The sequence below is a fragment of the Temnothorax nylanderi genome, unplaced genomic scaffold (assembly GCF_030848795.1).
Source record: "Temnothorax nylanderi isolate EJ_2023f unplaced genomic scaffold, tnyl_v1.0 TNYL_tig0469_pilon, whole genome shotgun sequence".
In the NCBI taxonomy this organism is placed as follows: Eukaryota; Metazoa; Arthropoda; class Insecta; order Hymenoptera; family Formicidae; genus Temnothorax; species Temnothorax nylanderi.
The window spans coordinates 6965-22245 of record NW_027249531.1 but is presented as its reverse complement, the minus strand read 5'-3'; the positions used below and the strand labels follow the sequence as shown (position 1 = coordinate 22245).

Genomic DNA, 15281 nt, shown 5'->3' with positions numbered 1-15281 from the left:
AATACTTTAAGATTTGGTTGATTAGAAAAATCTGAACAGGAAAAGTCATTAAGTACGACTCTTAAAGAATTTAAAATTTTAGATATCCCGAATTTTTTTTCAAATTGGGTTGTAGCACAATGGCACATATATAGCCTATGTTACTCAGGAAGACATAAGCTATCCACCAGTGGAAAAATTTTTGAAATCGATTCAGTAGTTTCTAAGATTACTCCGAACAATAGTACAAACAAACTTTTCCCCTTTATATAATAGTAGAGATTAATATATTAATTTAAACATTATTTCTTTGGTTTTACTTGGTTTTTTAACATTCCACACAAACAATGATAGACTGTACAATAATACATAGGACATAAGAAAAAGATGTGAAAAAATATTTAAAAAGTTGCTAAACTTTGAAGTCGCAAAAAATCCTTTTGGTATATGTCTTTTTTATCTAAAAGGAACCTATTTACAAAGTTTGACCTAAATCTGAGCATGGACGTTTTCGGAAGTTTTGCCACAGTTATAAACGAATGACTTGCAAAACTTTTCAATTGCACTTCAAAAGTTTTCATATGAAATACAAACGATTTCATACTTAGAGGTTCTTTGAAAAGACGTTAATTTCCGGTCAAGTATATACGAATATTACGTAAATCTGTTGATCATATTTACCTTGTGTACTTAAGATACGAAAGATACAAGAAGTAAACTCTCTCGCAATAGCCTCGGTAGCGCAGTAGGCAGCGCGTAAGTCTCATAATCTTAAGGTCGTGAGTTCGATCCTCACCCGGGGCATTTTTTTGCATTATTTAATTTTTTGGTACATAAGAGCAACTTAGGTTTGACATCTCGTATTTTGTCCATCGTTTATATTATATGACATAATAGTTAAAAAATCCAATAAACGTTAATTCTTATTCTGTATGTAAATGAAATTATTTATAAAATGTTAATAAGAAAATGCTAACTCTTCTTTTATATAAATAAAGATTTTATAGTTAAGGCAGAATTCTTAATTGTTTATTACAAGCGATATATAAAGTGCTTTTATTGCTTCTTGGATCCTTAAAATTTACGGAAGATGAACAATAAGGGAAAAGCGGTTCGCTTGGAAAAGAAACGGAGCACAAGAGACAATTATGTAAATGCGACGCCCGCAAGAAGGGTCTGTCGGCTCTCGGGATTGAAATGTTGAAGTTAAAATGAGTCGTGAATTGTTTGCTGCCCTTTAGCGGTAGCACAATTTGCAAGCAAACAGCCCATTAAGCTCGATTCGCCGCGGGCTGTGCCGCGCGCCGTCTTCCTGAAGGAATAGCCATCGCTCGCGGTTTCTTACAATAGTAATCTGATGTTTCATAACTTTCTTCAGAAAAGGTACTTTGTGCAAATCGTTTTAATGAGAAAAATAATAATCAAAATGATTTATCATTAGTAAATTATAACATTCGTAACTGTCCAGCAAGCAAACTGTCTGTGATGCGACAATAGATTGATGGCAGCAGATTTGCTCAGATACCTATCGCAACAGATTCGATATCATCTGTGTTCGCATTAAACTCATATTTTGTCGGCAGAAACCGAGCAGTATATATGTATATTTATCTGATTTATCATTGCGTAAACATTTAAACAATTACGAAACGGCAGATTTTGCTCAGTTTCTGCAGTCAGTATGCTATTATATTCTATTAGTATTAGATATTTTTATATTTCTGCTGGCATTTTATCGACAAAGTTTGCAGCAGGCACTTCCAAAAACTGTTCTCGACAGATTTGGTTATCCGGGTGAATTTTTTCAATTCTGAAATCGTATAATTTTCAATTGTTGGTGACACGATTCATTAATCGTCATCCTCACGCACGTTTGTAGAACGTGCAATTATCGCAAAAACCGAGGCAATGGTCTCTATTTATGAATAGACTAAAAAAACCCTGCTTCCATTTAGCATATTTTACATCGTCATTGAGACGCGCCATTCAGTCGTTCGTGAATAATGCGAGAAAAAGAAAGGGAGGGGGGGGAATGAGACGCTGTGTCCTTTCCGTGTCACTCCGTGCGATTCCCGGAAATCGGGAAATTCCTAGTTGATCCACAGCGAGCCCGGTGGAATCCGCGTTGATTCAGGTCGTATTCACGGCGCATCGCGGTGAAAAGGCGTACCGCTTTTTGAATATATTCCAATTAAAAAGTCAGAGCTTCGTTACACTCAGTTTTGCCCCCTTATCTCTGCTTCCCCGCCAGGCCATCACCCGTTATCACCCTTCTCGCCTTCTTTTCCCGACCCGAGATCACCGACCTTCTTTACTTCTGGCTTTTGCCTTTCATCAAGAGAGAAGAGGCAAGGAAAGAGAGAGAAATCGATATACAGATTTTTCTCCCGCAATTACTTCGCTGCTTTCTGCTCTATAAAGAATTAGAAGCTCCCGCGGATCGCTTTTTTTCACGTTTCTTGCTTCTGCCTACGCTCTCTAATGGTTATCGGCTCGCCTATACGTACGTGGATTAAAATCTAAATGAGGGAACTTATTCGTCGTCTCTGGCAAGAGTTCTGTGGCAAAAACAAGAGGCGTGTAATGAATATTCTATTAGTTCAGTTTAATAATAATCACAGTTCACGGGGTTGGCGAGCAACAAAAGGATTATGCAACGCTCGATCGAGAATGCAAAGGAGTCTGCATATATACGAAACAGGCCGAAGAATTTCTTTCCCGCGCACGTACGGGGGGTCGTCCCTCACGGCAAAGTATTTAACGATGCACTATGGAGACACGAAGCCAGCCAAGGAGGAATAAGAAGCACGTGCCCAAGTGCCAACATGGGCTTACGCACGTATGCACACGCGTGTGCGTGGCTATTCGTCGCGATACAATACGCACGTGGCCGAACGCCACTTGCCTCACGTATCTCGGTTGGAATTCCCCCTCGGCTCTTGATAAAGATGATCGCATATTGAACTATGGAGATAGATAAAAGTATTAACATGCGCGTTTCCGATAAAAACTTCCATATTTTTTAAAAAATTTTCTTAAGATATTTTAAAGATTTTTTATAGATATTTATATCTTAAAAGCGTGATTATACATTATATCAGCTAGGTTCTTATATTTAAGATCGTCTTAACTTAAGTACAATCTTAAGATGTCATAAACCAATCACAGTGCCGTATTAGCATCTTAAGACATCACTTAAGACGGTCTTGAAATAAGAACGGACTATGAATACCGGCCATACAGGTGTATATTATAAAATTTATATTATTCTTATCATAGAAGTTCTTACTTAAAATTAATCAAGTGAATTTTTACATATACTTTATTGTACAACTGTTGTAAATTCTGTACTTATGAAAAATTCGCCAAGTTTTTTAATTCGATAATATTAAAATTCGATGTTTCGAGATATTAGAGAGAACGATTATTAAGCGCAAGTTACGATGATCGAAATTCGCTGATTGTCTGAGAAACTAATGCCGTGATACGATTCAACGTACTAAAATGTAAACTACAGGTGGAATCCCGGCTTTTTTTTATTTCCTGAAAACACATATCGCATAAAGCTCGAATAATAGAGTATAGGAATAAAACGAGAAGTGCGAGACTTCATCCATATGATTTCACGTTCAGAGTAGCAAGTTCATACTTCTTTTACGTCGAGCATATGGAGAGATCGATTCGAAGTTTATTTCATTCTGAATATACTCGGAAGTATTCTTCCCATTGTCTTATTTCCTTCCCTCATTGCTCCTGGGAAAGAAACAGAATCGAATGGTGAAACCATAATGTATTCGTTTCTACAATGTTTCATTCAAAAACAAAACAATTTTAATTATTTATAACGGATGACATTATTCTAACATATTAAATGTAAATTTATTTAGTCAATTGTCAATTGTATTTAAAGGAAACATATATGATTACAATATTATGTAAAATTTAATTATATAAATTAAAACCGCGTAAGGCTTTTCAAGAAATCGATATTGAGAACTGAACTTTTTTTTTAAACCATGAAAATGGTGTTCTATTTTTAACGTAAATCTATCAGAATTTTCTTCTTTTTGTTTAGTTTTGCAAAACAAATGTAATAGCAATTGTTTAACGCTCGAAATACATAACAAATGCAAATTCTTTTAGCACTTCGATTTTCTTGAATGCATTTTCCTTCAATTTCTCGGATATTATAGCGATTTTTGTCTAATCTAATAAATAAATTATCCATATACCTTGTAATAGTTGCTTTTTTTTAATTAGTGCGAGTAACTTCTTCGTAAAGTCATCATGACAATCGCATCAATTGTTGCACATTCTCTCGTTGTTTCCATGCAATTAGATCCGCAACACACGCCAATTCCAGTCCACACGAGCACCGTCGAACCACTCGACATGTATCGGTTTCAACCAATTATTCGTGCTTGGCCACGTGCCCATTGCCACGTGTGGATTTTAGTTACAAGAAATTATCCACTGACAAAAGAAAGATAAAAATGTAAAATAATAACGAAATGTATCCAAACGCTTTGTGCTTTGCCTTCGAAATTGTCTGGATCAGCTTTAATCGAAGCGAAAAGTATAAAAGTTTCAAGCGTGTGTGAGTAAAGACTGAGCGTATGTTAAATGAAATATCGATCGGCTTTGATGGGTTTTAATAATAATTTATTTATCTACAAATAACGTTCTGTTTCGGAAAAATTATTCGATAGATTATCGACGACGAATAACAATAATTAACTAAATTACTGGGGATAATAGCGCTTGCCTTGCGTACGTGCTCGAACATTGCACATTGGATAATTAATAATATTACTTTCACCCGCACATCAAGATTACACTAAGACGCTAAAATATCTACGAATAAAATTTGTTACTAAATTATTAATCGTCAATAAAACCTCTGGTTTCAATTTATATTACCAAGTTGCAGCACATATTCTTTCTTTCGACAAAACAGCTGCTCTTTTCATTTATCTTCTAAATGAAATATTAATATCGCATTTGTGGTCATATTATAATGATGTTGTAACATTATTACAGTATCGATTATGGAAATTCTGCCATTCATTCAAGAAGACGTAAAATATTAATGTTGAATATTTCACTAAATTCGGTATGTGAAAGATAAACTGTTAAAACTATTGAAACTCTGTAATTACATATTTACATCCTTATTTGATCCTCATTTAACAGCTGGTATGCAAGAGGAAAGGTGGAAAAAAGGACTACAGAATTTTTCGAGTACAAAAGTGTTTGCAACACTCAACATGCTGAAATTTAACCGTATGCAGATTTATATAATTAACGTAGGATAATTATAGTTTATGCTCATTCATTTGTCTCTCTTATCATTAAATCAGAAAAATCTTTGAACAAGATCAATATCCAAATTTTAAACATAACATTATAAGAAAGATATAACGCAACAAAAAGGAAAGAACAGTAATATACAGACGTTTCTCTTACTCATTGGTTGCTGTATAAAGCGATTTGTTAATGCAAATCTTTCCAACTAATTCGCTAAAAGGACGATGGATAAGTATTGGCCGCGCTGATGGAACCTTTCTTATGCACGTTTTCTTATATTTTTTGATATGCTGAATCATTATCAATTAAATTGTTTATTTCAAGTTGATATGATGGGAAAATAGCGAAAACTGCATTCAAAGTAACAGATTTGTAAAAATTTGAACAAAAACTAAAAAATATATAACATTTTCTTATCCTTTCTTTCTCTTCCTACTATCTCCCACCCCATCTTCTTCACTCTTACTTATAACTAACATCATCCATTCTAACATAAAATAACCAGAGCAACGCACTTTTCTCTGCGTCATAATCAGCACCTCAGTCTATGTCAGTCTAAGTTTTAGAAAATGAAGCAATCTTTTTTCTTAAATATCTTAAATCCATTTTTCTTTGTATATCTCGAAAATGTATGCGGGGTGGATAACTCAATTATTTTCAGATGTGGAATTATTACACATTTATTAATCAAACAAAGACCAAATCTATTTTTCCCCCGAGTTATTCTTTTTAAAAATGTATGTAAGATGTACATCTTAATTATTTCCAGAGAGATATATTTTCGCACGAATTTGTACACTTTGAATAAATATATGCAGGAAGAGAATGTGTGTGTGTGAGAAAAAAGGAGGGAGGGAGAGGGAGGGAGAGAGAGAGAGAGAGAGAAAGAGAGAGAGAGAGAGAGAGAGAGAGAGAGAGAGAGAGAGAGAGAGAGAGAGAGAGAGAGAGAGAGAGAGAGAGAGAGAGAGAGAGAGAGAGAGGGAGAGAGAGAGAGAGAGAGGAGAGAGAGAGAGAGAGAGAGAGAGAGAGAGAGAGAGAGAGAGAGAGAGAGAGAGAGAGAGAGAGGGTGAAGGCGGATGGGAACGAAGGGACACGAAGAAAAATTAGGTGGGGAATGGATTAGTTTGGGGCAATTTTGGGTAGATTTGGTTATGTTGGGTTAGGTTAGGTTGAGTGATAGATTGAGCTAGTTTTTTAATGTTAGAATGAGTGATATTAAGTTAAGTAAGAGTAGAGGGGGTGGGGTGTAGTAGTAGGAGAAGGAAGGAAGGGTAAAAAAATGTTATATAATTTTGAGTTTTTGTTCAGATTTTTACAAATCTGCTACTTTGAATGTGATTTTCGCTATTTTCCCATCATATCAGCTTGAAATAAACGTTTGGTAATGATTCAGTACATTAAATAATATAAGAAAACATGCATAAGAAGGTTCTATCAGCGCAGCCAAAATCAGGTTACCCATCGTCCTTTGAGAAACTCCGAAATAATGAAGAATGAATCGAAGAGTTTTGAAACACTGTGTTAACACTCACACCACAAGTAGTTCGTCGAAATGTTTCTTCGGAGCTCCGAGTTAAATTGCTCGATCTTCTGGAAACGATCTCGAGACCTTCGAGATTACGCGTGTTAGAGGGGACAGCCGTGGACGTAGGTGACATTTCGGAAGAGCGCGGCCGCCGTTGAAAGAAACGCCGCCGTGGAAGCGGTGGATGGTGCTGGCGGCGGTGGCGGTGGTGGCGGATGGCTGGTCTGCGATTGCGAATTGTACGGTGAACAATAAGCGTCTATGCTACCGTGATGGAGGCCCACACTGCGTACCAAAAGGTCCTTCTCGACGGTAGCTTGATGACGCAGCTGTTCCAATCGCAGCTGATTCTGCCGCTTCCACTTCGTCCTGCAACGAAATCGTGGTGTGCAAAGCTGTCCCTCTTACCTCTGCTGATCTTATTCTCTGTCCTACGATAAATTTTCCTCTACCTTCGGTTTTGATACCAAGTCTTCACTTGAGTCTCCGAGAGCGATAGAGCGTCGGCGACATCGCTGCGGTCCGCCACGCTGAGATATTTCTGACAACGGAACTTCCTCTCGAGGTAAGCCAGCTGAGCGTGAGTGAATGCGGTTCGTCGTCTCCGTGGTTTCCTACCGGTCGGCGGTGCATTGTTAGCGATCACTCCGCAAGATTTTCCAGACGTAGTTGCCGGACCGGGCGACGGCGAGAGCGCCGGTGGAGGACTTCCTAGACGCGTGCAAGGGCTGCTGCCAGGATCGATGGTGTCCTCGGAATCCGAATGGACCGCCGAATCATCCTCCGAGTCCTCTGCAACATGTTTTTGTGAAACTTATATTCTTAGGAATAATTTCCCGATGATTAGATAATAATTTATTAGACATTAACTGATCCGACAGAATATATTTTTTAATGTTCTTTGCAATAATTAAAGTTGTAGTACGAGATAAATTATACATTTTGAAATCTCCAATTTTGTATCACTAATTTTTATTTTCTTCCGTTAATTCAACGTAAGACAGGATTTCAAGTTACTGGATTATTTATATAAAAAAATAAAATATATTTTTATCTGTATGGATGTTATTGACTGCGTTAACTACATATCTATAGAGAAATATCCTAGGAGACAACGCGTTTCTTTGCTATATATTAATAACTATAATTTTCTGGCTGATCCAATCAATGGATTCGGTCGGTCGGGCAAAGTCTATTACCGAAATAATAATCCAGCAAACCTCAATCGATCTTGATCGATCTCGGTTAGAGAGCAAACCATCTCAATTACCGAAACCTGCTACACCCTCTGAGAATTAGCCAATAGATTTGTAACGGCGCGCTAGGGGGTAATAACCTTCGATAAAAACCCCGAGACTAACGAGCCCTAACGAATCTTTCGGCACCTCGAACCATCTGTAGAATTGTTCTTAATGGGGTACCACCTCCAAGAGGGTTCGTCACCCCCGGTGGCTCTGCGTCCGCATTTAAATAATAGAATCGCACCACGGGATCCATTTTCTAACGAGAATTCTGACGATCTGTCACGTGTTCGGAAATGTTTGCGTGGAAAAAATAATAATTATCGCCTCGCGAAATTAAGAGGTTAAACTAGTATAAAAGGTAAAAAATCGATCTTTTTTTATTTTAACATATAATATGTACTTTTAAAATTGTTTTGATGAGGTTCACGTCAAAATTAAAAAAATTAACGAAGTTTGTAATAAAACATTTTTTATATAAAAATATACATAAATATGTATAAAATATGTCCATATATGTTTTCTTTCGCTTGTATAATCTCTGTTTATACAGGGTATCCATTTTAAACAATTATCCCCAAAATTTTTATTTTTTTTCAATTTTAGATGAAAATGTTCCAGACAACTGTTGTACGGTCTGGAAAGCGACAAATAATCGTGAAATCAATTTTCGGCAAAATCTATTTTTCAATGTCACGTAAAAGTCACCTTCAATTTTTTAAATGGAATACCCCTATTTTTGATAAAATTTTGTAGCAGTTGAAACGTTTCCAAAGATCTGTAAGAGTTAATAATATTTTTATTAAGAAGTGGAGAATATGATATGATATAGTATCGGAAAATACGCAATCAAAAAAGGGGGTGAAAATTGAAAAATAGATTTTGCTGAAAATTGATTTCATCATTATTTGTTCGATTCCCTCCAGACCGTACAACTTTTGTCTGAAACATTTTTTCTCTAAAATTGAAAAAAAATAAAGATTTTGGGAGTGATTGTTTAAAATGGGGCACCTTGTATATATGTATAAAAAGAATAATTAAAGAATAATTAGAAAAATAACTTTTGCATTATTTTTTTATAAAAATTAAAATTCCGATTATACAATATTTTGAATATAATCATATATAATCATATTTTATATAGGTACACGATTATTACATTTATATATTATATGCTTATATATAGGTAATTTTTTCTCATTTCTCCAAACTTTACTTTTTATAAAAGAAACAATTATGCAAAAATTATCCTTTTAATTAATTTTAAATTTCTTTCTTATTTTTCCTATATGTACAAACAGAAATAATATAAAAGATAGAAACCATATATGGACATATTTCATATATTTTATGTATATTTATATGGAAAATGTTTTATCAGGTTATGTTCAAAGCGAGTTACCAACGTGTCTTGATGCATTATTAATAATAATTATTGCGAGAAATATTTTTTTTATCGTATTCTTATAACACGTCCTAAAGTTTTTTGAGTAAAAGTACAAAAACGGTTATGCCGAAAGCGCTAGAAAAAATTGAATGTTTAGTCTTTTTTCGCTTGTCGAACAGAGCACAGCATCTATGTAAAAAAACTTTATAAACATTTTATATACAATCAAGTTAATTTAGGTAAAATTAAGCAACAAAGATCTATACTGAAATAATGTTTTGGGCGATTTCAATAAAAATAATAATGAAAGCCTCAATGTTATTGTATAGAAGATAGTTATTCCGAGGATTGAGCGATACCAGCAATTGTAAAAAATTGCAGCTTGCCTTGCTGCAATTTTACACACACACACACACACACACACACACACACACACACACACACACACACACACACACACACACACACACACACACACACACACACATATTTTTTTACGCTATATTTTGTTACAATTATATTTATCATGAATATAAATAATGGAGATAATTTATATAAATATTAGCATTGCACTATTAAATATTATTAAATTTAAACCAATACTTTGGCTTAAGGACGTTCTCCGGTCCTTATACTAGAGAAAATCGATTTTCTTTAGATTTTCTTGAAACTGTAAATATACGTTAATTAAGGTGTGCTTTATGCGTGGTATAAATTTCAGTACCTCTTCCGGTATAAAAAATCAAGATACTGAGCCTCAAAGTTTCAATTTTTACCAAAAAAATTTTTTAATTTAATTTTTTTTTAATTTTGGCATTTTTTCCTTATAGAACTCGACGAGAGGAGCAACTTTGGTCCTTTTGACCAACCTCGTATCTCTTACCGTTTGGCCTGGAAAACCTTTTCATTAGTAAAAGTTGAAACTTTGAGGCTCAGTATCTTTATTTTTCATACCGGAAGAGGTACTGAAATTTATACCACTCATAAAGCACACCTAAATTAACGTATATTCACAGTTTCAAGAAAATCTAAAGAAAATCGATTTTCTCTAGTATAAGGACCGGAGAACGTCCTTAAATAACATTTTGTTATTTTTAACTACCATGCATGTCAAAATTTATTATTTTAACACAAAACAGTATTATTTTAGCTCCATTGATTTAGTTAAATTAACATTGTTTTAGTTAAATTAACGACATGTTGAGTAGGAGCAGTGACGACTTATAGGAATGGTTAAAAATGATTCATATTGTGTATAATTTGATACCACGAATTTAATAGTGTGTGAGAAAATAGATGCACACCACATTCATGATGCCGATGGCTAGGTGCAACACGCTGTAGCTTCAGGCAGCTATGCAGAAGATTTTTTGGGCACGAGAAAGTTGTACTTATTACAGAAATCTTATTATATGCCCCTACGAATAGCTAAAAGTAAGTTGAGAATAACTTTTGTTATTTAATATAAATAACAAGAATTGAAACTTTAAATGTGCTTTTCTCGACACCTATTTCTTCAACTGCATACTTCCTAAACTATTAATGATATCAACATGCAATTTGCGACAAAATACGCTTTAAAAAAATGCTCTATTGCGTGATGATCTTATACTTAAAAAAAATTATGTTTAATATGGGCGCCCATGAGTGGGGGCTAGGAGGGACATGTGCCCCTCCTCCTGGATTTTAATTTTTTCAATTTAGAATAATTTTATAATTGACAACCAGATAACTTTTTGTTTGAAATTTATACAAGAATAAAAATCTGCATAAAAATTTTTTAAAAAATTTTGTTTGAAAATACGTTCGTTTGGCAGAGCTTTACATAAATCGAAAAATTCTATATGCGTGGGAACTGTTTCCTTTTTTAGAATAATCGGACTCGTCGATAGTATTTTATCTTCTGACAATCGACTATGTATCTTATTGAAACAAAGTGAAAATTAAAAGTAAACAGATTTACTAGTTTTACTCTAGTAAATTTCCTCACTTTTGTAATTTTCACCTCGTTTCAAGATACATAATCGACCTCCTGGAAATTAAGAAATTTAAAATTTTCCAAGTAGAAATCTGCCTCTATTTGCCGAAATTAAGTACAGGGCCTGGATAGAAAAATTTAGTTTGGAATATCCGTCTAGGTCCAGAATACGCCCTAGAAATTTATCTTGATTTTACCTAGATAAAGAATAGTCGGGAAAATCTACATGGGTTCTAGATTGCCACTGACAGATTTTTCCCAAATTAGATATAAACCTTAGGGCCTGGATTGGATAATCTATAGCTTTAAATACCCTGATAGGTCCAGAATATAATCCTGAAATTTACCTAGTTTTCCCCAAGATAAAATTTACGTAGTATATAATATACAATTTATACGCATAATTAATAATTGTGTCAGTTTTTCTGAATTGTCTTGTACAAATTGTCTTCTTAATTATAGGTGGTCATAATTGTAGTTTTGAGACACTTGAAATAATGAGTGATATCGAAGATACGTCGATGTCCTCACGATTGTTGAGGAAACGAAAATATTACGCGAGAAAAAATTAGAAAAAAGAATGTGTTTAACAATGAAAACCGATAGTGAGGTTAGGTTAACAATGATGTGCAAGGCAGTCATATAACCATCGATAATTGTTATCATACTATCAGTAATGACTGTGCATACGAAGAAGCCCAAGCACATGGAAATTCTGAGTCCGAGAATAACGGAAAAGGAAATTCTAAATGGTATTGGTTACTGCTTATAATTTTTATCTTTTTAATTATTTTTGAATTCTTCTTCTTATTATTCTTCTTGTGTACAAACAGAGATTATACAAGAGGACAAAAATATACAGAAGAAAGAAAACATACGGATAAATTTATAATTATTTATATATGAAAAATTTCTAATGTATATTAAAATAGTATATAATTTTACGTGTTTTATGTTTGGTTAAAGCTATTTTGTTTTAACCTCTGTCTAAAAGATTGAATAAAAAAATTGTATAATAATTCAATTTATTTTTGTTATATAAGTTTACTTGAATTATTTATCTATAATATTTCTGTAATTTCCAACCTATTCCATTCCATCTATTATATGGCGACAATATTAGAGTAATCGTACTTATTTCCGAGTTTTTTCTTCGAGGGATGATGAGAATTTATGATATTCTTATAAATATACATATTATACAGGATGTTTCCTAATAAGTAAGTACAAAAAAATTGAAGGGAATATTCTGTGGCTTATTTTAGAAAGAAAAGGTTCTATAAACATATGTCCTAAACTGCTTTGTTTTCAAAATACAGGGTGTCAAAGACGCACGCCTCTGGTGGATCTAAAAATGTTTCGGTATTGGAAAATCGGTACTGGAAAATGATTCTTAATACGACATGTAACGCGCACCAATTTTGAAAAAAATGTCTTTAAACCTTTTCCAAATTTTCATATTTTTTTCACAACTTTGACATCCTGTATTTTGAAAACAAAGCAGTTTAGGGCATGTTTATAGAAGCTTTTCTTCCTAAAATAAGAATGTCCGCTTCAAATTTTTGTACTTACTTAGGAAACACCCTATACGTTTAGAAAGATAAAATGTAATAGTTATGTGTTTTAATGTAATAATTGTTCAGTTAATCGCGGTAATTTTTGCGATTCGTACGGAAGAGATCGATCACTTCTTGTAATTAGGAAATGATTAATGCATCCCGACATTAGGACTACATTGTTATCATCAATATCTATTATCTCGCGTTGATTATCTTCCATACGATTTTTGTCCGCTGCGCTATGTGCTTTGGTGGTGAAGATACCTTGAACTCGATCAGCCAATACATCCCCTAGAAGATCTCTGATCAGGAAAGATTTGTGCTCCTGCATCATCACCGTCGAAGAAGTGGTGCACTCGCAACGTTCACGATTGTTTATTGAAATTGTATTCTCCCTGACGAAGCGACGGTAATCAACGGCGACAGTTCAGCACGGGTTGTGTGAACACACTCGCGCCGCAAAAAAATCCGCGACTTTCATGCTATCGTACGGACGCTCGGCGTCATTCTGCGTCGCCGACGGCCACTACGGCTGACCGGAAACCTGGTCCCCGAACCCCAGTACCATCTCTCGTCATCCTTATCGCCGCCGCCAACTATCGCGGGGGTGGAGACACACATACCGAGAGTCTGCAAATCGAAAGGGGGTGATACGCGCTCGCGTACCCTCCACGCCGCTCCCGCGACCCCCTCGAATTAATCCGTCCGTTTATTTTGAACGGGCTGCCTAATGCCTGCGCGATTTCGCAGCCATTTTGGGGGTGGAAGCGCCATTCTCACTCCACCACGAGACCGGCACGCTTCACCCGATTGGTTCGCGGAGACTGGGACACGGGGGTGAGAAAGTGAAACCCTGGCGTTGCCATTGGTCGGGAGATTCTACAGTTGGGTCCTCCCCACGCTCGCGATCCGGTAACTCGGTGCATGCTTCGATTTAAGTGGATCCGGGTAAAGGTGCACGGGGCGGTGGAAACTAGAGAGTGAGATGGAGAGGTATGCGGGAAAAGAGACGGTAGCAGATGCAGATGTGGAGAAGAAGTCATTGGCGAGCGATTACTGCGAAACGGGAGGAATAAATTGAATGTGAAACTTTTCTGCAAGCGTACAATGTATAGCTGGTTTCTATGATTTCAGTGCTTGAAAGGCGGATGCTTGCTGAGTTTCCGCTGTTGTCGGTCTCGGTCGTCTCGTTGCTCGCGCTTGTTGGCTTCATTACGAAAAGCTCCAAGAAGATGCGGCTCTGGAGCGAGACACAATAAATTCTGAAAATGTTCGTAGAAACCAGCATCATTCAATATTAATACGAGCTATAAAAAATCTTTTACCGTCCTATCCTTCGCGGAATATGATATGCACGGAAGATGAAGGAATATTTACATGTGAGATATTTTGTTACCGATATAATAACATATAACGAATTTTAAAATTGAAAGGGATACACGAAGAAAAATATTATCTTACAATAGAGGTTTTCAACCTTTCCTATTAAGAGAGCCATATTAAAATCTTTGTAATGACCGGGTGCTGGATAAGTTTTATTTTTGAAGAATAGAAGCAAAATATCTTCGTTTAAAAATTCTTTTATATATTATAAAAGTTCGACGCAGCGTCGACCGAACCGATGAACCAAAACTCATCATGATACTTCTTAATATAATGTACCAATGATCGACATACTGCTGCCAATGTATTCGAAGATACTACAGCACATGCAGCTGTGATCCTCTATTTCATGTCTTCGACTGTAGTTGGAATCTTCTTATAAACTACATTTTTTAGATGTCTCCATAAAAAGAAGTCTATTGGAGTTAAGTCAAGCGATTGTGCTGGAAAAATCTGGACGAGACTATCTCGTTTCATTCATCGGTTTGGAAATTTTCTGTTATTAAAGTAATTGTGAGCGGGACATGATAAAAATGGATATCGTTTTAAATATATTTTGTAAAAGTAGGGATTTTATGTTTTTAATTTTTTTCCTTTCCACTAACATTTGCACGCTCAATCAATCAGTTAACTGTTGTCAGCGTAAAGTTTGCTACAATTCCACTATAAAAAGTTATTGTATTCTAATTTAAAAAAATAAGTTGATCTTGCAGTCTTCAAAATATTTTCACACACAAAAATTTAATTATGCATCTTAATTATGCCCTCTTCGAATAGTTATGTTTTAATTTGCGTTTGAACTAATTTTTGCAACAATAATTACAATGTTATCGGATGTGAAAATAGTTATATTTAACGTAGAAATTTCTTAGCGGGCTAGATAAAACTTTACGGGGACCGGATTCAACCGGAATCCCTACCT

General features: G+C 35.2%; 1 protein-coding gene and 1 non-coding gene across 2 annotated transcripts; one reads left to right on the top strand and one right to left on the bottom strand.

Moving 5' to 3' along the window:
• The first annotated feature begins 710 nt into the window (after positions 1-710).
• On the top strand, positions 711-783 carry Trnam-cau (transfer RNA methionine (anticodon CAU)). The gene has a single exon. It is a non-coding gene; the product is annotated as a tRNA-Met (tRNA).
• Positions 784-6302: 5519 nt separating this feature from the next.
• On the bottom strand, positions 6303-13588 carry LOC139783109 (uncharacterized). The gene is made up of 3 exons (XM_071722235.1): positions 13241-13588; positions 7264-7603; positions 6303-7180 (listed from the first exon to the last, which is right to left on the bottom strand). Exons 1-3 carry the CDS (start codon positions 13308-13310, stop codon positions 6913-6915), a joined length of 678 nt encoding a protein of 225 aa, XP_071578336.1. The 5' UTR covers positions 13311-13588; the 3' UTR covers positions 6303-6912.
• Between the last annotated feature and the right edge of the window lie 1693 nt (positions 13589-15281).

What these genes read in the sequence shown, in the direction of transcription:
- LOC139783109 (XM_071722235.1), bottom strand. Translation starts at nt 13,310, where the DNA reads ATGATGCAGGAGCACAAATCTTTCCTGATCAGAGATCTTCTAGGGGAT. An exon ending in ATTGGCTGATCGAGTTCAAG is followed by an intron (nt 7,604 to 13,240) that starts GTATCTTCACCA and finishes AACATGTTGCAG; the next exon opens with AGGACTCGGAGGATGATTCG. An exon ending in ACTTGGTATCAAAACCGAAG is followed by an intron (nt 7,181 to 7,263) that starts GTAGAGGAAAAT and finishes ATTTCGTTGCAG; the next exon opens with GACGAAGTGGAAGCGGCAGA.